Here is a 24,897-nt window from a genome sequence, read left to right on the forward strand (position 1 = left end):
ATAGACCAGTGAATGGGACTTGACAGGTTACCCTGAGAGCATGGCTTTCAAGGTTTCCATATTTCCACTCTGGTGAGGGTTGGGGAATGGACGCTGCTGGGACAGGCATTCCTATAGGCTTTAACCCCTTGGGGTGCCGCAACCCACGACTGTTTCTGTTCCCAATGACATCAGGCCTTGTAAAACAAAACGGACCGCTTCCACTCTAATGCGAGGGCGAGGATCTATTAAATACAGCTGTCAATAAATCCCATCGCACGGCTCAGGCTCCGTGTGTTTATTGTTCTGGTTACTAAACGGTGGCTCCGCTCTAACAGTCCATGTGCAGGTTTACACCAATTTTTGCCCAGCTCTCGCATTCCTTAGCTCTCACAATGACACGTTGTTTCATTTATTTCATTCATACCATCTGATACCACATTTAAAAAAAAAAGGAATCTTCCATTGTTTAACTGAGTAGCTGTGAATCGGTCATAACACTTAATAATATGTGTACATGAGTCACAGTGATTGATGGGCATAATGGGGTGCTAATTAGATTCTAACAAAGCTGTAAATCAATATCGTGAAGTACATACCTCCCCGGTTCTTCCAGTAGACACGGACCTGCAGCTGGCCATCCTGGTAGAAGGGCGTGCCTACCTCGAGAGGGCCAGAGGGGCGTTTGGCCAAGGTCGAACCAAGAGGGGATATCTCCTCTTTCTTTGTCTTGAGCACTGATTTTACTGGGAAGAGAAAGGAGAAATATTTGCTGCCGTAGCTAAGACAGTGACTGTGTTGTGGCAAACTCTCCAGCATGGTAACAAAAACACACATTATTTCTTTGTAATATCACAGCGGTTACAACACGTTCCTTATGCATAAATGTGGTGTAACTCGATGGGTATACTTTGTGCTGCGCAACACTGCCAAGGTTAGAGGTTCAATTCCCTCTAGAGCCACACATGCTGAAAATGTACAAACTCGCAACGCTGAGGCTTGGTCTGTTATTCCAAAACACGCAGGAGCTTCGACTGAATGCAGATGTGCTGTCAGCGCACCTTGGCCATTTCTTTTTTTTGCAATTCTCATGATGATTGTTTGCCTGAAGACTCTCAGTAATTTAGGAAAATTCAACTCTCCGGGAAAACAAACAAACAAAAAGAAAATTGGATTGTGCTTGATTGATTCAGCCAAATATTTTCGGTGGTGCATGACCTAAATCTTAATTGCACTTACTACCCATGATTAGGTTGCCACATAACCTTGGCTGTGTCCCTTTAGGAGTCAACCATTAACCAAAACTAAGTTGATTTGGACAAAAGTATTAACTAAATGGCAAATAAACAAGACTAAGTGCCAGCAACACTAATTGCAGGTTTACCATGTTCACCATCTTGTTTTAGCATGTTAGCATGCTAGCACTTACAAATTCGCACTAAACAAGAAGTACAGCTGAGGATAATAGGAATGCAATAGTTTGGGAGGGTTTTGGTCATAAAGTGGACAAAGTGATATTTCGATCTGATGATGGTGCAAGATCAAAAGTCAGGGGGTCAGCAAAGTGATTACAATCTATCCTGAGAGGGACACGAATGTCCGTACCAGATTTGATCAATTTCGACAATCCATCCAGCAGCTCTCCTTATTTACATTTCCCTCAAAAGTCACATAGGTCAACATGGTGGTGCTAGAGGAAAAGTTAAGAGGATCACCAAAGTTGTTAGGGTTTATCTTCTGGGGACACATAAATGTCTCCAAGATGACATTGCAATCAATCCAAAATATATTGAGTTTTTTCAGTCTGGACCAAAGTGGTGAACCGACCGACTGACACTGCCATCAGTGTCTACAAACACACAACAAGTCTGACAGCTGAATCATCGACAGAATATTGGCACCGATGTTTACCTGACTCATTATTCTTGGTGGTGCTGAAGTGGAGAGAAGCCTTGGAGCTCTTCAGACGCACCTGTCCCCAGTATGTGATGGCCTGCAACTCCACAGTATAACTGCTGTTTTGTTGCAGTCCCTCCAGTTCCACCCAGCTCTGCGCCTGCAACAATGACAAAACGCTTGCATGTTGACTTTTGTATGTTATCGCACTGTCACTTGAGGCTCCTTTTCGAAGCCACGTCCCAGCTCAGCTCAGGCTGGGCCAGCCAGGGCCTGTGGGAAAGCCCTGCTTATTAAGAACACATGTGGAGCTGGGGAAGGTATCATGGCGAGGAGATAGGCTTCAGGGCCGTGTGAGGGAGCCGTGTTATCAGAGCCTCCCAGGGCTTCCTCACTGTGTTTGACTTGCAGCATTCCACCATCAGCGTGAGCTTGATGAATTCTTGTTATTGACTGTGCGTGTTTTGACATTCCTCTACCAGCAGGCTGCTTTCAAAGGCCCGAGGTGCCAAAGTGGAAACCAGTAGTACATGTGTCAATGGGTGTCTGGTGTCTCCCACCTCTATCTCCTCTGTGCCACATCTGCTACGCATTTCATAGACTAATTCAGGAGAAGACGCTATAGAGGTGTGTGTGAACTGTCTAGACAATCTGTCTTTTTCTGCTCGAGTCTGTAATGAAATGCTCGTCACAGATACTAAACCACAGGTATGTGCTATCAGGTCACATGATATTGGATGTATTGTGCAAATGGCTCACGAAACGCTTACATCCAAAGATTATTCAGCTATGCGCAGAAGACAGTCTATGATTTATCTACAAGGTCACGGGTTTTATCCTAACAATAAATACATGTGACAACAAATACTATCAAAATATTATTCTGTGGCTTTCTGAGTTGTCCAAGCCAGGAAGTCTAACTTTGTAAGCCTTCAGCTTGCCTGTTTGTTTAAGCTTATAAATCCAAATTGCATTTATCTTTTCTTTGTGATTGCAAGTGGGGGGGCTTTCTCTGTGTTACATCCCTCCACAAAGGGCCATGAAAACTATTCTTTCAGTCTGGAGTGTTGAGAATGTTCCAGTATGCAAACTAAAATGTTCCAAGGCATTAACAGTAGGAGTCATGTGTATTTTACTTACTTGTAGTCACACACTTTACTTAAGTATATTCATTTTATTATTAGAGAATATTTCTTGGATATTTTTAGATGTTTTGTTCTGTTATTACTGAGTCTCGCCTTAGTTTAAATATACTATAGGCAAAAAAGAGATAATAATAGGATATGAAGTATAGTTTTATAACTACTTGACTTCGAGACTATTGAGATCTGTTTAAAATACAACAAATAAATACATAAACCTGTGCACCACTTCTGAAATAGCTGATTACACAATAAAAAAAAATGAGAAGGAGGAAATGAAAGTTCAAAAATACAAACTGCAGAAAAAGGAAACTATACAAATTGAGATATTTAAGAAACAGACTTTAAAATTGTGATTTACAACTATAAATACAGCCATTTATCACACTTGTGTTTTCTTCCAAAGCTTAACAGAGCGTTTAAGGGTTCTTTCATCAGTATATTAAAACAATGAATAACACATTGTGTGTGATTGATAGATAGCCTTGCAAGTAAATAAATAAGTGCAATTCCTATTCCGTGTTTATCCTTTCTTCCGCTGAAGGCCTGCATGGATAATATCCACAGTGATGTGTTGAGGCCAGAGGAAAAGATGCTGAGATCATTCTGGATAAGTCGCCTTGAGAGCGAGGAAAAGGAAGAGAAAGAACACATCACTGGGAGACGGGTGAGGAGATTACCCCGGTGGTGGTCTTTCTCCTCTTCTTCTTGGATGGCACCAGCGACTTGGTGGGCACAGTCCAGCTCCAGAACACTTTGTAGTGATGTATGGGGATATCGGGCTCCCCTGGCAGGGTCCAGTTGAGACGGGCTGTCACCAGGCCTTCGTCGCCCAGCGTCACGTTGCTGACACGCAAACTGCTCGGGCTGGGAGGGGCGGATGGATCTGAAGACATAGCACCAAGATGAAACAACACAGTCAGCGCCAACAGATTTCAGTACATCTGCAGACATTTAGAGTGGAAGACAAAGAGGGCCTCTGGTTCTTGGATGTGACAAATCTCGAGCCAAGGCAGCTTTCTTGCAAGTATGATTTCAGGTCGAACGCATTACAGGCCAAGACACCTTTCAACACTTGCGAGTCAGCATTGCAGTTCGGGAGGGGGACCAGTATGACACCGTGTGTAGCAATTAGTCCTCCGCTGACAATCTGCCATAAGATGTTATGACAGGTGTCATGTCACGTCTATGACAGCGTTCGGCAGGACCCAGAGTGCAGGTCAAGGGTTAACAAACACATGCAGCTCACTTTGGCTCCACACTCAGCATTCCTGTACTCTAACTAATGTGTGTGCGTGTGTGTGTGTGTGTGTGTGTGTGTGTGTGTGTGTGTGTGTGTGTGTGTGAGTCTAGAGTAAAGATGGTTCTGAACCCATCCGAATGCACTGTGAGCCAGCTGATGTCAGCCTCCTGGTGCAGGAGGAGAGGCAGGGCCACATGCCAGACGTCAAACCAGAGAGAAAGGCACCTTAGTGAGAAAATTATTCACGCCACAGCCCGGTTGGCTCGCCTCTCCTCCTGCCCTCTCCCACCTGAAACACATTTAATCTGGAGAACACAATTGGACATATCGGTTCTCCATACCAGCTGATGTTGGCCGTGCGAGATAAATAAGCAGTCAGATCTTACAAATTGCCCCAACAAAGTATGGTAGTGCAAAATTGCAATCAGATGATATGGCCGTACTACATAAATAACAATGGCATGACAGAATGGCCGGGAGCTCATCAAATCCGTGACAGCTCCCATCAATCTATCAACATTCTGGCACCGATTGGCCTGATTGGAGATCGGTTTCCCTCCCTGCAGCAGAATCTTTTTCCCACCTGGTGTCTGGCTCTGTTTGACAGCCTTCCAGAACACTCTGGGGAGCAAATGCATGACGAGGGATTGACAGGGCAGGTCAACACGCTAACACACACAACGCCAAAACACACCGATACTTTCTGTATTTGGCACAGGTTTTCAGTATTCGGCCGAACACGGCAGTACTTAGGATGTTGGCCAGTGCTCCACTGCTAAAAAAACTCTCCATATATGGATGAATAAATTACCCAGGTATGGTAAAGTAGGTTGATGTGCACGGTGCATTACATAATTGGCCAAATTAAAATGATCCACACAATGAACACACTATATATACCTTTACAGACGCTTAACTCACTGCTGCGTATGTCTGAACCGGCGCGGCACGTTTCTCTGCCTCTGCATGTCAAACAAAACACACTGTATCCTGATCAGGATCAGATTCAATCCAGACCCATTATATTCACAACTCTGTAATCCATGGGAACCACTCAACAATTGGCCGTTTCTTTAACAAATGCCATCTGCAGCACAACACTGGGATTTAGCGTCATTCAACACTGAAAGTGCAGGAGCAGAGCAGCAACACAGGACGCCATCAGAGCTTGTTTCTCTAATCTGTGGCAAAGATCTGAAGCGGGCCTAGGTTACGTCACTCCCTCTGGAAGCAAGACAACACTTGCTTTCATTTGAAACCTGCAATATCCTGACTAATTCAGACATATTACATTTTATACGACCGTAAAAAGGGGGAAACCCCTGCTTTGAAGACATAACTAAAGATCTGGTTTCAACGCAGAAAGAAATATGTTTTCCACACCCAGTCGCTCCTCATTACTCGCATTCTACTTGGCAACTGCGCAAATTACCATTTCCACTTAACTCACTGGGTAAATGCGTAGAAGCTATGGAGGGGAAACTCTTACAATCCAGGTTAACAAGGCTGACAAAATAATTCAAAGGTTAACTTCCTTAATAGAGTTTTGAATAAACACATCTAAGCAGTGTGAACCCAAGCAGTCAGAAGTGATGTATTTTTGCCTTTACTGATCATATTTTAGTCCTAATTTGATTTCTGTACAACTTAGAACATATTTCACTAACATATGTCTTTTAGTCCTCTAAAGAGAGGCAAGGTGCAAAGTGCAGGCGAATGAAAACTGATTTATTTTTTAATGACAAACCAAAAACAGAATTTCCTTGTGTCTGTGATAAAGAAAGCTCCACCACGTACACTTGGTTTGTCAGATATCAAGTCAAATCAGGTATTAAAACTCTTTCCCAAAGGCTCCACCTGTTCCAAGTTCTTAACCATAACAAATGGAGGGCACTGGGTGTCAAACAGGAACTTAAGGCCACACACACACACACACACACACACATGCATATGTATATACACACACACACAGACCTCTGGAGGAGCGGAAGTGTTTGCTGGGTGCAGTGAAGCCGCGGGTCCCGTGGACATTGACTGCTGCAACTCTGAACTGGTACCATCTGCTGGCTCTGATGTCGGCCAGTTGGACGCGCTCCTCTGCAGTCTAAGGGACAGATGGGGGGGGGGGGGGAGAAAACCACAGGGGTCAGGGTTCACGCAGGGTCACAGCCCCATGTGAGTTTGCTGCCACATCAGTCATCTGTATGTTTCTCTTTTTCCAAACTTTCAAAGACACTGTGACTGTGAGGAATGTGCAACCGTGTGCAACACTCTGTCAGTGCGTTGCAGCACTTTCACAGCTGCAGCATGTGGCACGCCGGGACATGTGAAGCTGACATTTCTTAGTGATCCAAATCCCAAATGTCTGATCAAAAGAATCCCTCATTTGATGGGATCTACAAAGCCCCCCCCCCAAAAAAACCCATTTCATCTTACTGACATGCTTCAGTGTTTTGCACGTATGGTGTGTGGATTCCTACCTGTGCCACAGTCTGCCACTCTGTGGCATCGTCCTCGCTGGGGTGGATGCCATAATTCCAGCGGCGCTGCACCACATAGAGGACGGGCTCCACGGAAATGTTGAACTTGGAGGACCAACGGATCCCCAGCTGACCCGACGGCTGCTCCAAAAACCCCAGCTCTTTCCTGGGCTTCAGAGGGACTCCTAAAAGCACGAGCAAGACAGACGATGCCGTGACAGGAGTTAATATCACCACTGTGTGGAACATCGCAGGTGAACTTCAACATGAAATGTTGAAGTTTTCCTTTCTTTGACTGGAAAGATAAATGACACCACCAGATTTGGACGGATTCAGATATGAAAATGAGACATGACCTCACCGCAATAGAGTTAAATCATGCTGCGGGTCAACAGCATCATCTTTCTACTGTGACAGATCGTGATATTTCCTGGCCAGAGTAACGTGTTTTAGTAGCTGCGCTTCTTAGTAATGAAACACATAGTTTGCATCTCGGTATGCGAGACGGTGGGCGCAATGTCTCCCTCTCTTGCAGACACAAGATACACGAGCGCAAACATACACACACACACACACACATGCTGACAAAGTTCACTTGCATCACTTTACTTTACATTCAGCTTTTCAGAGGAAGTGGATGTGGCCATGTGCAGTAAATTAGAGATTTATTAAGTGCGGGACTGGGCCAAATGCTCAGCCAAGTCAGATTGACTCTCTCAAGTAAATTTACTGCGGCGGAGACGTAGTGAGTTGTTGATTGAGCGTTGGGCACAGTGATAATGAGATGGAGATTGGAAAAGCAAGTTTGAAAGTACAAGAGAAGGCTGAACACATCCCACAGTTCTCAATAAATCAACGAGAGCTTCAGACCATTATGTTGGACCTTTGTCGCTGTTGAGCGGCCCACCACTGCTCCGCACTTATAAACAGCATTAACACACGCTCAAGGCTACTGCGGCGTGTCGGTAAACAACATAATCAAGACTGTGTTTTGTATGCAGAGCGCTTGAATTTCTTATATCTCTATTCAGTCTTCATACAAGGCATGTAAAAGTGATTGATGCATATATAAAATCCTGGAAGATTGAGGAGGGTCCTTGAGCCACATGCTTATGGAGTCGGTACTTTGTTTTGTCCCGCAGATAACAGCTCTCTGCACACTAACAGCTGGTGGTCGTTGTGCTGTGGTTTCACAGCTCTGCGGTCGAGTGTGTGTGTGTGTGTGTGTGTGTGTGTGTGTGTGTGTGTGTGTGTGTGTGTGTGTGTGTGTGTGTGTGTGTGTGTGTGTGTGTGTGTGTGTGTGTGTGTGTGTGTGTGCGCGCGCGAACAAAAGTGTCCCATTTCCTGCGCAATACTGAACACCAAGGTAACCACAGCATTCCTACCTCTCCCTCTGTCTTAGCTCATCTTTCCACAAAGTCACACAAGTACTCCTGCAAAGCACAAACCACACAGAAATACAAAAACACATGCACACTTACACACACACACACACACACACACACACACACACACACACACACACACACAACCTCTCTCTTCCGCAATACGTGGGAGGGCAACGAACACTTTCCCTCAGCTTCTTCTTTCCAAAGATAACTTTTGGGTCAGGTTTGGTCCAAGAATCATACAGCGTTCATTTTTCAATGGCTGCACGCTTCCTCCAAAACCGTGATGTAACTGCTGCTGGAGCAAGAATGCGGCGTCCATTCATGTCTTAATCATGCCAACAATTACACTCCAATAATATAATTCTCAATACTCACGCACATACCGTCATAATGACTGCTCTAATTATAAGTGTTGAGGAAGAAATACAAACACTGCTTGTAGCATGAGGAGATAGCGAAACGTCATGGACCCATTGACTGACTGACTTGTTGTGACAGTGCGAGGATAATTCGAGCTGAATTCAATTTCACTCTCTGACATCTACATTTTTCACCTATAATTCTATTTGAACGCCCCCTCCAGCGCCTCTCTCACAGTACGGTGCAGCAACGTGCACCGCTTTTGATCAGAAAATACTCAAGTAACACATACGTTGGGTTACATCACATGCTGTGTCTTCTGAGTAGCAGAGAAAATGAGAGACCTAGAGAGAAATACATGAAAATGGAAGACATAGGAGAGCCTAATAAACCAGCTATCGGAGGCGCATCCCTGCACATACATCTTGGAGGCGGCATTACAGAGCAGTGGATGATGTGCAACAGCATCGGGCTCTATTGATGTAAAAAAAGAAGACGCTTTGTTGCTCATCAAAAGCGCGGTGGGGGTCCAGTGTCTCTCAGTTTTTCTCCATCAATGACATACACGTGGGCTGGGTACCTTAACCTGAACACACACACACACACACACACACACACATCTGAGAGTGATCTCAGTGGGGGAAACGCTTCATTTCTCCCCGCTAGTGTTTACTAATGGCTTCCAGCATCATGGCTCATCATGGCGAAGACTACACACACACACACACACACACACACACACACACACACACACACACACACACACACACACACACACACACACACACACAGACTTGTGCACACATAGAAACGATTACGCTCTTCAAACCATGAGCAACTAATTAGACCTTTAACACCGAGGACCGGGACAGGAATGCCATCCGGACTTTCACCAAAGCGCTCAGAGTAATTCAGTGTAAATGCAGTGCTGACGGCGACCCGTCATGAGCTCAGCGGCTGGACTACAAACCAGCGTGTAGGCTGCTTGATTTGAAGCTCTCGCAGTGTGGTGAATGGTTCTCATTGACTGGGTCACTGGATTGAAATTTCCAAGGTTACGCCTGCTTTCATCTTTCCCCGATTAACGTTGCCGTTCATCTTTTGATTTCCAAATCAAATGAAAATACTAGCATGCTGTTGCGTCTCTGAACTACACGCAGAAAAAGCCTGCGTACTCTTAACTGCAGAGTGATTCAAAGCATGCACAGTCAATCACTGCTGCGGTTCAAAGCTTGATTTAGACTCATCTTCCACCGCTCTCACTTCAACATCTCATCGTCAACTTTGTTATGGCCTCAGGCTGCCAGCAATTGTGCGCAGATAGTGTATATAATGTAGTCCCAGCTCCCATCTCCAAGTTCAGAGGCTATTGGTTCTCTCCCATAACAGCTCAGCACCCTCAGAACGTCAGGCCGCCTTGGGCTGCGCTATTAAACTGTTTTACTGGAGCAAAGATTCCTGGGTACATCTGTGTCTGTGAAACCCTCAAGCTTATCCAGCAAATTCAAGGCTGAAGATATATTCCAATTTACAAGAGGAACAGCATGAGGGATGTGTGGGTGAGATGCAACACAAAGAGATGAAATAAAGATTTATGACTCTGTGCAAGTTGTCAAAAATTGTTCAAGATGAGCTGGAATTTGCGTCATTGAGATTTAAAACTAATGTTTGACAGTGGAGGATTAATTGGTTCAACACTGTTTATGAAAGAGATGCAGACTGCAACATTTAATCACATTAAAAGGCTGACGTTAGCATTGGACCATTACCAGTTATGACACGTCATTTATTGAGACGGATAAACAGAGAGGGGGGGGGGGGTATCCATGATTCAGCTGGTGAACTGTGTTAATCTGGTCCCCCTTGGAAACAGTAATGAGCAATGATTAAATGAAGAGATGAGTTGCTGAGTGCACGGACAATTAAGCAACTGTATCAACGCACACAGTCTAACGTTTAGACACTGAGTGCATCCTAGCCTGTCAACCCGGCTCCCTGTCGAACTCCCTTCTTCCTCTAATTAATAAATGATGTTTGTGTTTATGTTCCTCATATGTGTTTTGCATCATGAACCATTAATGAATTTGCATTTAAACCTGTAATAACGGGTTTTTTTGGCCACTTGGGGGAAGCAGAGAAGCGGAGAATGCAACATTGACATATCATTACCTTTTCATGTTAATACGTCAAACTTGTTAGCAGTTGCGTATTTACACATCCAACAGTAACAGAGCAACATTATCATTCATTTGGAGTTGTTGTATTGCGTGGAGGTGTGGGGGTCAACCTATAAAACGTTTATAAATCTTGTTACAAAACAAGCTATATGTATTATGAATTAAACTAGTTACTATGATAACAAAAATCTATTTTTTGTAAAATCTCATGTTATGAAATGTAAAGATTTTTGTATATTATAAAAAATACAAACAATGTGAAATTAATATTTTAGATTTTTTAGATTTTTTGATTTTTTGATAATGCAGGATAGGCATATATGAGCATTATGCTTCTGTCTATGCCTTTTCAGTCATATTGTATAGCATTGTATATACTATACGCGATACTTATTGTGTTGTGTGTAATGGCTGAATAAAAAAACACTACTACTATTATAATCCAGGACTTAAATCAAATGGATTATAACTTTAATAAACTAATATTGTAGTGTTATATTGCAATACAATGTGCTGCAGGTGTACCCTTGAGTATTACCTTTGTAGAGGTTCTTAGGCAGCTGGCAGGTGTGACCACAGCCGTTGGAGCAGCACTTTTTCACGGCTGAACACTCTCCGTCCTCCTCACAGCTCTCCACGCAGGCCGCTGCAAAGCCGCTGGCCTTCTCTGGGGCAGGACAGTCGCCTTGCTTCACTCCCTCTACCGACTTCAGGAACTCGCAGCTCGTGAGACACTCGTAGTGTTTCTTGGGAAAGAGCGGCTAGCGGGGGGGGGGAGGATGAGGAGGAGGAGGAGGAAGGGGGAAAATATATGTCAGATTACTTTTACAGACCAACCTGTCTGCCTGCAAACAGGCAGCTCTGTGAGCTAACAGGGATTGTGCTGTTTACATTTCAGCTTATGACTCACCGGAGCGGTGGGCACATTAAACCGCTTTGATTTAGCCTCACAGAGAGTGTCATTACAGCGCAGAAAGAGTTACTTCACGCTCCTCTCAAAGTTTCCTCTTATTGAATTTTCCCACTAAGTATGAAAAAGCTCAAACACTTCAGTCTTTAGCAGACCACGGTATTTGTGGTATAGTGACATACCTCGCATAAATCCTGGCACTGGTTTTCCTTCAGGTCCCAGGTTTCCTTGCAGGGCTCCAGGCACTGTGAAAAAGGAGAGAAGGGTGTCAGTTCTTCAAAGAGCCAGCCACATCAAAGAGCCAATGCTGCGGAGATGGTGCTTTCTGTGCTCGGGCGCTGGCTCCCCGACAGCCACCTCACTCAGCCACTTCCCCTTGCACATTCAAAAACAACCAGTCACACCTCTTTTTGTTGCAGAACCCTGGCAAACCTTCAAAGCACACAAACAATCTTCTGCAAAAGCAAACACGGGGCAAAGGTGTTGTCCGTTATGAGGAGTCAGACACACCCTTGCCGCGTCTAGAACGCTACCGATGCTTGGCTTTGGTGTGTCCTGGAGGGTTCTTCCTTCATGCCTTAACACTCCCATACAGGGTCTACGCCTCATTCTCATCGCACCACTTCTCCTGCTCATGTCTGGGCCTGATGCACTCTGGCACCGGCACCAACCTCTCTTCTCTTTACCACGCGGAACAGAGAGCGCTTTCGTAAATGATACACTTGGTTTAATGTTCTTGGGATTCCCTTATTTGACACGTGGAACAAATTTACTGAATGTTTGGCATAGGCATGGGATGAAAGAATAACATCAGCATGAGTGGAACTCAAAGTCATTTTGCCAAACATAATGGGATGATACAATTTAAAATGAAAGTTTACCGATCTAGTCATTCTCCTCTTGCTTTAAATACTACAGCTCACACTGGATGGATCAAATTCAATAAAAGCAAATGTAATTTAACACAAAAGTCCATGCGTGTCCAATAGAATCAGGCAAATGCTGCCGTAGGAAAAAGAATATGTTCAGATGGGACTGAGAGAAGCGAGGGTTTTGTATGCTCCCGTTGCTGGCCACAAAGAGCTGGTGTGAAAGAGAAGAGCAGGCTCAGTCAAACAGTCAAACCACTGCCAGGCTGCTTCTATGCTGCACTGGGAGCAGCCCAAACCACACCAACCAGAGACCTGCCAAAGTCACTCATTCAACTCCGTTTAATTTAGACTCCTGCACCAGCTACAGTACTCAGAAGAGGCACAGCAGTACATTTTCAACACATTCTTCCTCTGGGACAGTCCTGTAGGTTGGTCAGTGGGAGAGAAAAATGGTAATCAGAACAACACAGTGTTATGTAAGGCACCGTACTGAAGAGTGGTGAAATGAGGGCACCTACTGAAGGGAGTATATTTTAAGTTGATTTAAGAAATGTCACTTCTCAGTCAGGGGGCAGAGTGGTATTTATGACTCTTTAATTCGCTCATTAGCCAACTCCGTCGTTATTATGCCATTGCCAGTGAGAAGTTTATTTGCTTTTTATGGAGTGCGCCGGATGGGCACATGATGAAACATAAACCTTTTTTCTTTTTTTGGAGGACCATGCTGCAATCAAAACCCCGCACACGTCTGCCAGCTCTCAATTACACTGAGCTTCGTCTCGGGAAACCCTGTGTGGACAGTATGTTGAGTGTCGAGCAGCCGGCTCCAGAGGGTGGAGGAGGCTGGGAGGGAAGGTGTTTCCTTAATTACTTCGCGGCAATATAGACATCCCTCTAGTGATAATATAAAATATGAAGTGCCGGAGGGGATTATTGGACACCTTGGAGGGAGAGCTTGTAGTTATGACAGCTGAGAGCTCCAAAAGAAAGTTATGTGGTTTCTACAGAGCTGATCAGGTGAAACCACCGCAACCCCGCAGAGATTTAGGATGACATATGAGCTCAATTGCGCTGTCAAAGTTATGCCTCACCGCCCAGAGAGAAAACGCAGTTTTATCATCATCAGCTATTAATAATACGGTGACCTTATATCATTAATTCTGTTCTCAATTGTGTCCTCTGAGAGTATAGAGCCTGCAGCGAAGACGGGCAGCAGCATCAGCATCCCAGCAGGAACAACGAGGTGTTGAGGCAATAACTGTGTGCTGCACCAGTGTCTAAAGGACATTCAGCCAATAGACGCACATGTTAAAGCCCCCAAAATCCCTTCTACAAATCACTGAACATACACACATAAGCCAGGGGATCAAGCTCATTTTACTCATTGAAAGATCTTGTGTGCACGGACTGAATGCATTCCACTGGCTTTTCATGAGGATGAATCTTTTTCTGCTTCGCCACAATCGCAACTATACAAGTGAAAATAGAGTCATCGTTACCTCGAGATGCTCGGGCTTGCATGCCAAGCAGCATGAATTAACACAGCACATTGCGTACCAAGGATATTGCAACACAGATCAGAATGCTGGCTGTGAGTTTAGTGTTGTCTCACCCCCGAACAGTCCCCGTTTTTCTTTTTTAACTCTTCAGGGGCAAAGGTTCCCAAAACACTGCTGAAATCGAACAGGAATGAGCGGTTACATCGTAAACGGCACTCTTAAAAAACCGATGAGCATTTGTGCGGAGGCGGTGAGAGCTCCCTGCAGGTGTGCTGAAAACCGACAATCTGTCAGCGTTTCACCCCAGCCACACCCACAACCTGACATTTAAGGAGGGAAGAGGAGGGCCGACGACAGATGTCTTGCCAAAGCAAATAGCACGGCTGTATACAATTACAAAGGTGCTCTCATCAATCAATTGCCTGATTCCTATTTGCAGAGTTTGGTGCTTGATGTAAAACCGTAGTACCAATGCCGTCAAAAGCATGCTTGGGATAGTGCCATAACAGATTTCTCCAAGGTCTTGTGCAATGTTTGGGGGGGGGGGGGGGGGCACTTATGCTTTTGTATGTTGAAATTTTAACGATGTGTTGCGATGCCACTAAATTGACGATCATAACAAACCAAATAAAACTAAATAGCACATGAATGACACGTGAAACCATCCAGTTAACGGGATCACATGTGGTCGAACAGTTAATATTAGTTGGTCCCATAGAGGCTTAAGGAACTCAAACATTTGGTCATCTTGCGCCGTCGATAGTGAGGCTAGCGTTTGACTTCTGAGATCTATTTTGGGGGAAACACACCATGGAACTGGAGCAGAGGCCATAATTGAGCTGGACATAGTGTATCTGCTGGTTTTGGGTGCCAACGTCTGGGTCTCCCTCGGGCAAATCTCTCCAGCTGGCAACACGGCTACCATCTGTTTGAATAGCGTAAGGAATGCATGTAATCATCCAATGATATGTTAACATATCTCTGAACAAATTTCAACTAAAAAGACACAACTGGTTCTACTTTGAGATGTAAACAAGAGCAAGGGGTTGTTTCTATGTACGAGAGCTCTTAGTCTTAACAAAAGCGTTTGAGCAGGCTGATTTCCCCTTTGTCCTCTTATCTTCCTCCCCAACAGTGACACATTCTGCATGGTTAAGTAGGAACATCCATAGCGGTCTTTCACTCCCCATTTCACGCTGTAATAAAACGCAGCAGTTGTTACTCTGGGGGACCCTGAAAGGCATTCTGTGGGGCCGATGAGAGAGTCAGGCTGAATGGCAGCCAATGCCACAGCCCATCTTCACTTTGTCATCGCCGGGACGAGGTGGAGGGAGTGAAGAAGGGGGGGGGGGGGGGAGAAGGGGTAGGAAAGGGCAGGGAGAGAGACTAGCGGGGGGGGGGGGGGGGGGGGGGGGGTTGGCTTGGTGTGCACAGAACTGCCTTTCTCCGTCACTGGAGCGTGGTTATCTCCACCCATCATAAAACTGCTAACTGCCCCCAGTGAGAAACTGGAATAACATAAACTATGAAAAAGCACACACATAAAATGTCACGCAAGTGTTATGTTTTAGTTAATGAAGCGTGGACTGCTACCAGTCGAGATTGCCCCCGGGCTTAACAATACACAGTGTGTACAAAATAAAAGACGGGTAATAATTCACGCTGATGCAGATGACATTTTGCCAGAACACATTTTGTACAGTCATAGGGAGATGAATGAGACGGCTATGACTGATTCTGTTATTTAGTAAATTACATTTAGCCGTGCGCCCATACATAGTATGGATTTCCCGAATATGTTTTTTTCTCTGTTATCAGAGCCGAACGTATCCATCCCAGTGCAGACGGTCAGAGAAAGCTTGAGCGGTGCCAGCAGATTTTTTTACAAGGTGCCTTTGGGACAGACCAGCAGCTGTCTGCTTCTCTGGGAGACTCCGATATGGAGGAATCTCTGTTGCTGATCACACACACACATTGTAAATCTCACCTCCTCCACTCTCCTTGAGTTACGGCTATTTTCTGCTGTCCCGGCACTTTTCACACTCCCTGTGACCGGACTCAATTATTCCGGCAGGTCTCAACCCTCTTCTCATATCTATCGACCCATCCGGGGAGCGAGTCGCCGAGCTCTGCTCTCCCCTCTACTGAAACAGGCACTTACTCCACGTATTCACTCCACTTCTCACTCTATTTCACTTTTGATTTGGCTGTCGTCTCCCCTCGTCTTTCTTCTCAGTTCTTATCTGCCTGTCATTCTCTTGCACTCTTAAGACCACGTCCGCTGTAATCGCTCCGTTTTGGCCTTCCATCTGCACCAAGCTCAGAAAATGTACGTTTTCCAAAAACCCTCTCCAAAGCAGATACATTTGAAAACACCAGGCTCACGTTGCAGCGCAGACAGAGAAACACTTTTTTTATCATGTGATATAGCTTTCACAAACACGGCCATTGCACTTTCACTTGCCAGCAATGTGACGGGGGCCATGTTTCTGTAACCTCCAACTTATTTCGTCATAGTGTTTTTTGTGTGTATTTTCCAGGCCTATAGCCTACCGCACAACACAGTTGATGCCAATGACGCGTGTTTTGTGTCTGTTGTAAGACAACTGCACAAGTACAAAATAACATCACAGTCTGCAGATAGTTGTGTAGAGACATTTAGGAGCCTGGATTTGAGTTTTCCATTCAAAGCAATCTTGGCAAAAATGCATATTTGGTCAAGGTGGAGGAAGAGTTGGGTTGGGTTGCAAGCAACCGTACCACCACGTCTGACTGCAAGCAAGCAGTCACACCCCGCATACCTCTGACATTTTATCAAAGAACACTTTACTGATGATGGCTGGAAGAGTTTCATACCCTTTTGAAGTGCCAGTTACCTAACACTGTCTATGCAGAAAGCACTGCATGCCTGAAATAAGCTCTGCTATTACATTAAGCCTTAAACAGCACAAAGCCTTTATGACAAATTCACTTTTTATACTTTTATACTGCGGCAATCTGAGACACAAAGCAACTCCAGAGGGAGTCAGAAGTCACCAAACTTAGCTTTAAAGTCGGTCCGCAACCAACAGAACTCACCACTAACTAATCAGTTAATGATTTTTTTCGATAAAATGTCAAAGAATTTTTAAAAATTTATCCGACCAACCGCCCCAAACCCAAAGATATTCAGTCTATGCAGCACATTCAGACCCATTACTTTCCTAATTGTGGTGGTGGAGCACAATTTCATTGTAAGATGGAAGAAAAAAAAAAAAGAGTTATTCAACTTGTTGAAAGGGGAATAATATTTTGAAATGAATCTGCATTATAATGGACACGACTCCGCACTCTCTGTCTGTCTGTGCCTCTGTTCTCAGCGGAAAGCCACAATGAGGACAATTACTCCTGATGATTTCCTCTATTTCCTCCTCAATTCTCATGCAGGCCCGACTTCAAGCTGCCTTTCAGAATTTAAAGTCAGCTTGATTTCCATCCAGAATTTCAGTCTGTTTTTGTGGGCAGAAAAGGAGTAGCCTGCGTGAAATCTTTGTAGTTGCCGATGCCCACTGAGACTATGATCACAGGTTAACCATGACTGAAAGTTGTTTCATCAAGTTCTGGAGCTGTGATCTGAAAGATTGAAAAATCATACGATAGCAAGGCTTTCCAATACATCTCCGACGTGCCATTAAGTTTCAGAGGACTGTAAAAATAGGGCGAGCAAATCAGGAAGAAGATATCCCCATCCTGAGCCGTTATAAAGTCTAGACGTGCCATTTCCTCAACCCTAGTGTGTTGAGTCCATGAGATACCGCGTAATTAATTTCTGCGCTGCTATAAACCAGCACGTGTGCGTGTTGAGCAGACAGTGGATCAAGTAGATCAACAAGATTAACAGGTTGCTGACTTGAGATGCGAGTGTGCAACTCTATACTCGGCAAGCTCACGCGGGTGCAGATAAATATGAAATGAGATTTCCCAATGAACAGAAGGTTGCTTATCTAAAATGCCAAAAATATAATTTAGGAATTGTGTTAGAGCTGGTGAAACTATTCTCAGTCAATGATGATGTTTCCTTTCCAACTTAAAACTAACAGAAAGAAAGCTGTGTGTGTGTGTGTGTGTGTGTCAATGAAAGTGCATCTTAAATATTCATACAAACTTTTGGTCTGACATTTCAGGGGGTGCACTGATACAACTATACCGCAGCGGTTGCTGTGAGGTTTTTTATATTCTGCAATTACATAAGCCTCTGCAAACTAACAGGAAACCCACATGGCCCAGCCACAGTGTCGGTGCTGCATTTGGAGCAAGAGAAGACAACAATTACAGCACGTTGGTGCTCCTCGGAGCTGCATTTGCTCCCACTGCCGAAGTGTTGGAGGTGCATGATGCCCGTATGGGGGGGGGGGGGGGGTGGCAGATAACCTATGTGTGCGGAGCAAATTAGTGTCCGTCAGTCTCCTAAAGCTGCGGGTGTCCAAACTGTGTGGAAATGTGGCATTAGGTGCAGTAGATGCCTGTATCACTTCTGTCATAGCTGGTCTGAGGAAGGACAAGCTGTCGGCTAAAAACATCCTGCAGCACCTGAGAAATAAAAGAAAATGACCGTGTCTGGTAGAATTGATCGTCTAAAAATGGAACGACCCAGGAACGACCCATCTGCAACATTTCTTAATTATAAACAACACAAGATTGATACAGACTGCTACACTCTCACACGAGTAATGACATTTTCCAAATCTCCACGTGCTTTACAGCCCTGAGAGGAGCGTATGCTGCAAACGTTGCCAGCGTCATAATTCCTTCATATTTACAACCAACCAAAACACTGTAGTACTCCAGCTCTAGTGGGGGGGTGAACCGAAACGTACACGGTTCAAGACTTTCTATTTCCCAAAACTCGGCTCGCACACGGTGAGTAACCGAGCAGGTAGTGTCAGACGTCCTTCGAGCATCTCTTTAATTATTAATTTAAATGCAGTCGAGGGTGCAGACAACAAAGAGCTGAAAAGGAATAGCTTGGCAGAAAGTGAGAAGGAAAAGAGGAGGAGCAGGAGGGGCAGTGCATGAATTATACATTCACCCCACAATCAGAGGTGCCTGCCTTATTTATGAGCCAAAAAAGCCCACACAGCGGAGCTGGAATTGTGCTTTGTCTGCTGTGGAATGCAATAGCAGTTCACTTAATACTTAATGACTCTGAAGTTTCACCCTGACACCCCCCCCTCCTCCTCCTCTGTGAGGGCTCCTTCTCTTACTTCCCTGCCGTCTCATGATGTTATGTTCTGCAGTGACAAGAGTCAAACCTACAGCGGCCGTAACTAGAGCCTCAGTTATCACCTACCTCTGGGCTCGGTTTACATTTCATGACAATTAGACTCAACGGGATGTATCCATCACGCGGAGTCAGATTTGTGATAAAGGAGGCCTTTCTCTGTGACGTGGCATGGGAAAGCCAAACCCCTCTCCGTCCGTTCTGCCTGGAAAAAAAAAGCCCCCCTGTGTCAGATCAGACATGATTTACTGCATCTACTCCCACACTATCGCACTGAATAATGTCACGGTGACAGATGCATAGGAGCGGAGTTGGAAAAAGCGATAAAATGATTAAACACTTCCTCAGCGCCAAAGCCATTTATTCGAACGGCCCCGTACAGTTCATTTACAGCAACATTAATGACCTCGCAGGAGATGAAAAATGCATTTCTGTCATTGAAGATTGAGGGGATAGTAAACCAGATTAAAAAAAAGGATGTCAGCAGTTGCTGGCTTGCTCCTACAGTGACCACTCAAGCCGTCTCAATCCCCTCCTCATCTCGAACGAAATGGGACCATGGAGATTCTCTGTCTCAATGTAGGCCGACAAACATGTAAAACACGACCTGCCGTCGAGGGGAGTAAAGCCCCCCCTAATCCCACGCTGCAGTCACATTCAACCACTATCTCCACTTGTTTATTTGAGTCTCAGAAACACTTGAAATTCACTAATCCTACTTGCCCTCTCCAGCCTCCACTAACACCAACGTACTACATACAAATTGAGAAACAAACCGCCCAATAACAGCGATATAATGTATTCTCTTGGCTTGACGCGATGATTGATATAATGTATTCTCTTGGCTTGTTGTGATGATTGATTCCTCTTTTATATGCGTTTCAAAAGCTGAGAACAACGGCTGCACAAAGAGAGGGCGAACCTGGGCAAGCTGAGAGGGACGACGTTAGGATTTACACTGAAACCAAAAAACAGAAACCAAAGACGGCGTTTTCTTTTTCATCGTTGATGCATGTACAGTCTGGAAAGTCAAAAATAATCTGCTGAAGTAGCCAAAGGTTAAGAGACTGTCAATCGCTTGAGTCTTTGACACACATTCTGGTTCTCCATCGTCCTGAAACTGTCACACACAATCTGCGGGATTTATCTGCGGGATGCAGCAGCTTTGAGTGGAACTGGAATAAATTGATAAGCCCACATCGACTAAGTACATCAGCTTTAAGAATCTTACATTCTAATCTTCTCGCCGTCAATGTGACTGCTGGCACGACTAGTCTTGTAACGATATATTAACACAGACCATAAATACAGCTGTGGAATAATTTCCTGCTTCAGTACCTTTAAACATGTAGTCTTGGGAGGGAAGAGACAGCCAAGTCAACATGAAGAGTATGCTGTAATCTATGAGATTCATCCAATCCATCCTCAGAAAAGGAAATAAACACTTTGGATGACAGCAGATTGTCTCAGTGTGACAGGTCATTATTGCTGAAAGAGGATTTTACAGCCGCTTTGATTACATTAATCCTTCAAGGGAATGAAATCCCTTCTGACGTACAAGTGAAATCAGGCTTTTCTGTGATTATCTCAGAAAATAGATGGCTACTATTAAAAAAAAAAAAGAGAAAAAAGAAAAAGGCCCCTTGCTCTGTGGGATCAATAAAAACACAGGTTGGTATGAGAACAGTCAGTGCATTTCTTCTTGGTGGATTTCCTGGAGCGCGCATCACTCAGATGCTGAACAGACAGCACTGCAGAGAGCAGCTCCAGATGAGAGCTTTCGCTGCCGAGGACGTCTCAAACTGCAGTTCCACCGCCTCTTCGCCTCCTCTCCTGTGGCCACGTCTTTAGTTTTCTTTCTGCTGTGGGGGTTTTCGTTCTCTGCCACCCACCATGTGAATAATGAGCTCCACAGATAGCAGCCAATGAAGCGACCACCCCCCCCCCCCCACCCCCAACCCCCCACCCCCCTTTAGCCAATGAAACTTAACAACCATGTCCAGATCAGGTCCTTCCTGCTGGGACTGACCAGCCCTGCTTCACACTCCTCCGCCACCCACACACACACTAACACTAACACACTGCCTCAAACGAGATAGAATACAAGAAGAAAGGCTTCTCAGAAAGGACAGTGATGGCTCTTTACGCATATATGTACACATATGAAATAAGAAACTGGGGCAAACTTTTTTCTCAATTACAGTCTGCTTAGCAGCTCCACCGGCTGGCAATCCAGACACACACTGCCCGCTTGACAGATTGATTTCCAGTCCAGCTTGCTGAGGTGTTGGTGCTGGTAATGTGGCTAACACGGGGAGGTGAGACCGACGTCTGGCCTCAGCGTGACCAAAAGGTGCTTTGAAGTCTTTCTAAGCGCCTAAACAATCCGAGCCGTGCCCGGCTGTAAACCTACCGGCCAGCACCCACTTTATCACAGCTTTTCAAAATATACTAACTAACAGCCGAAGACAAGATGACCACACAAAAGACTTGTAAATAGCAGTGACAGACTTGCAAAGCTTCGTGGTGAAAGCGACTTTTCTCCAAAGAGTGCACTTTTGTCTTTAATACCAAACTGAGGAATAAGGCGGCGCTTCTGAGTTAATTTTATGGGTTCAAATGACCCGAAAAACAAAAAAGAGAAACTCATGGGAAGTTTGACCATATTATTTTGGCGTGAGAAAATGTGGTGTTTGGGGAAAGGGGAGAGGGGAGAGGGGGGGGGGGGGGGTTGACAAGAAAGACACTTTTGAATGAGACATAGTAGCATTCCAGTGATTGTTATTCAGGCAAAGCGCTCCAAAGCTTCCGACATGTGAAGGAGAAGGCGCATGTAATCCAAAAGAGTAAACACTTCTTATTCTCGCGCGGGGTATGTGCGGCTCGGGGTGTGATTGGAAGGAAGCAGCGCTCAAAAGAGCCACCTGGGATATGTGAGCCAGCTATGAAAGACACGCACGACTCATTGCCGTCAAATGGCAACCAGACAACGTTGCTTTCTGAAAGCTTTTCCCTCTGGAAAGTCTTGATAAATAAAAGGGCAGAGACTTGGCAGGTTTAGAGAAATACAAGGCATAGTCAAAATCTCCGTTCTGCTAAAAGATCTTTAATTCACAACTCAATTTAATTCATTGTGAGATAAGTCTCTACGGGAGGATAAAAAGTACACCGATTCTTTTAACATTTTCAGGATATTCAGTGTGTTTACAAGAAATATATGACACTTTTCTTCCACAGGAATTATAAGTGATGGCCACGTTCCAATGACTCACCACAGGCCAACTTAGCCAGGCATAATGCACATTGTCCTTTCTTCTCTTCCTTCCCGGAGAGATTGTGTGAGTAATGAAGCGCTCCGCTTTGTTGTAGACCGGCATTTAGCTGCCTTAAGTCAATCCTCGCATTTGATTCGGAGAAATGGATAACACCCATGGGGCAAAAGCAAACCCAGCTTAATATCGGCCATGTTCTGAATGTGGAAAGCTTCCTTGGCTGCTCCTGCACGCTCTCCCCCGTGCACAACGCACAAAAAAGGAGAACACCCTGGAGTTTTGAAAACTTTCAGGGGACACATTCAAACTGCTCAAGTGGGGAGCTCTAACAGTAGGGAGACCAAATGACAATAGCTGCCGTCTGTTCTCCTGGCGTCTTCCCCGCTGAATGGAGTTTGTCTGCTGGTCCAATGTTACGGCGTGATAATGACTCCCCGGCTCTCCAAATGCCACCTCGCTCCGCTCTGGAGAGGGGACAAGTAGGTTAATTACCATGACAATGGGGACTCTGAGAGCGGGGCCGGGCTCTGGACACCGCATGCGAGATGACCGGGATGACTTTGTCTTCACAAATGGAAGCGGGAGGCTTTTTATTTCCTAAAAACGCAGACAGATGGACGGGGTCACTGCATCTTTGTCTCAATTATTAAGGCAGCCCTTCCTCACAGGCAGGGTGCTCTGTGAGGCCCTTTAACAGAGCGCTGGGTGGACAGGCCTTCTGCCCTAACGCACTCCCCGGGAGCCACCGCCTTTGTCTTCTCTGTTTGACTGTGCGCTGTTCATGAAGTGAAGAGGCTAATCAGCGGCTGTAGAGCTATTCACAGGGAACCACTGTACAGGCATGGGCCCATTTGGTACAATTGTTAAAGTGGCCACAATAGCTCTGTGTTTTGACACACTAGACGCAGGCCCCGAGTGTGCACTCGAGTCATTGATGTGGATGTGAAGTGCGGTGGTGTTTGCTACCAAAATATTGACTTCTGGCCGCAAATTAAACTTCAGCGCAGTGCACTGACCTGCATCCTGAATGGCTGAACCGAAAACCTAGGACACAATTAAATTGATTAAATTCAGAGGGCCCTCGAAACGATTTGGAACGACAGAGCGGCCGGGCACCACATTTGTGCAGCTGTAACACAAGCATGTCATTATTTTTTAAGGGCTTACATCAAATCCGGCCTCATTTCTTTTACGGACGACCAGTAGGATAAAAGAAGTGCTAACTGACATGCTTGTTACGGCAAGGAGGACAAGAAGTCCATAAAGGGGACGTTTGCAATAGTTTCAGCAATGTTCGCTGGTTGATTATGAAAACAGTAGGCTGCGCTTGGACTCACAGCCAGCAAAAGCCTTTTTCAAACATAAAACTCTGCCGAACGACTGGGGAACGACTGGAGCCAAGAGCCGATGTTGGCCATCACAGTGGAAAGGAGAGAAACAAGTTTCACAGCATTATGGTGAACACAGTGGAGGCTTGCCTTTACATTAACTTGTCACAGAAGGTTTAAGATCACATAAAAGGATATATTCTTCATCACACATTTTAGTTTTGATGGTGCTAAGACTCGAGACGCTCAAATTACCACATGGAGTACAAATGATAGGACTTGCTAATTAATAAAAAAGCAAGATATAACGACTGCTCACAATTTAACCACAGATTAGGACACATTCAGTGATATGATAATGTTGTAAACATCTGCTAAGTAGGGTAAGGAAAGTAACCTATACATTTGCAGATGTAGTAGGAAGAACAATGGCTCTGCTGTATCCCAGACAAATGCAAATTGCCAAGGAAACAATTTGAAATTCAAAAGAGAGAATTTAGAACTCAAACTCAAGGGGTCACTTTGTGAGGCGGTAGATAATAGACACTGATTGTGATTAATATCTACACCGAATGTGAGGCCGTGTTAAGTCAACAGGAAAAAAAAAAAGTCCGCTTTTTTTTTTTTGGGGAATTTCCAATTAATCACCATCACTGCAATACTGTAATTCGCCCCAAATTCCCAGCACGCATTCCTCTGTAAGTACACCGAGGTCTGTGGACTTTCTTTTTGGTGAACAAATAATAAATGCATACAAGCACTACATCTAATGTGTCATCACCCCCCCACCTGTATTTCATTTAGACAATGTATATGTGTTGACTCTGACCTACTTTGAGTCCTCGTGGGCAAACGTTGAATCCTGGTTTCACGGTCTGTGTGTGAGGAGATGAGAACCTCTGACAGCTACAGAGAGCACCGTTCGGATTTCTACTTGGCTAGCGTATCATCCTCCTTATTTCAGCTCCATAGTGTTCTCCGTCTGCAGCCTATACGGCACATTTCCGAGGGCCTTGTCAACAGCTCCGGGAGAGTCTGATAGAACATGTCAGCGCCATCTTTTCAGAGGAGCTGTCAGCACCAGCTTT

The 24,897-nt window shown here is 45.0% G+C and overlaps 1 protein-coding gene across 1 annotated transcript in view; it reads right to left on the minus strand.

Moving 5' to 3' along the window:
• Nucleotides 1–24,897, minus strand: part of anos1 (anosmin 1) — a 38,715-nt gene that overhangs the window by 7,603 nt on the left and 6,215 nt on the right. The window contains exons 3-9 of the mRNA XM_079169836.1: nucleotides 11,761–11,823; nucleotides 11,207–11,429; nucleotides 6,741–6,925; nucleotides 6,235–6,364; nucleotides 3,698–3,903; nucleotides 1,891–2,035; nucleotides 579–725 (exon numbers count right to left, since the gene is read on the minus strand). Of these exons, the coding sequence (XP_079025962.1) occupies nucleotides 579–725; nucleotides 1,891–2,035; nucleotides 3,698–3,903; nucleotides 6,235–6,364; nucleotides 6,741–6,925; nucleotides 11,207–11,429; nucleotides 11,761–11,823 (1,099 nt within the window). The remainder of the gene's footprint in view (nucleotides 1–578; nucleotides 726–1,890; nucleotides 2,036–3,697; nucleotides 3,904–6,234; nucleotides 6,365–6,740; nucleotides 6,926–11,206; nucleotides 11,430–11,760; nucleotides 11,824–24,897) is intronic.

The sequence above is a fragment of the Pholis gunnellus genome, assembly GCF_910591455.1.
Source record: "Pholis gunnellus genome assembly, chromosome: 12".
NCBI classification, from domain to species: domain Eukaryota; kingdom Metazoa; phylum Chordata; class Actinopteri; order Perciformes; family Pholidae; genus Pholis; species Pholis gunnellus.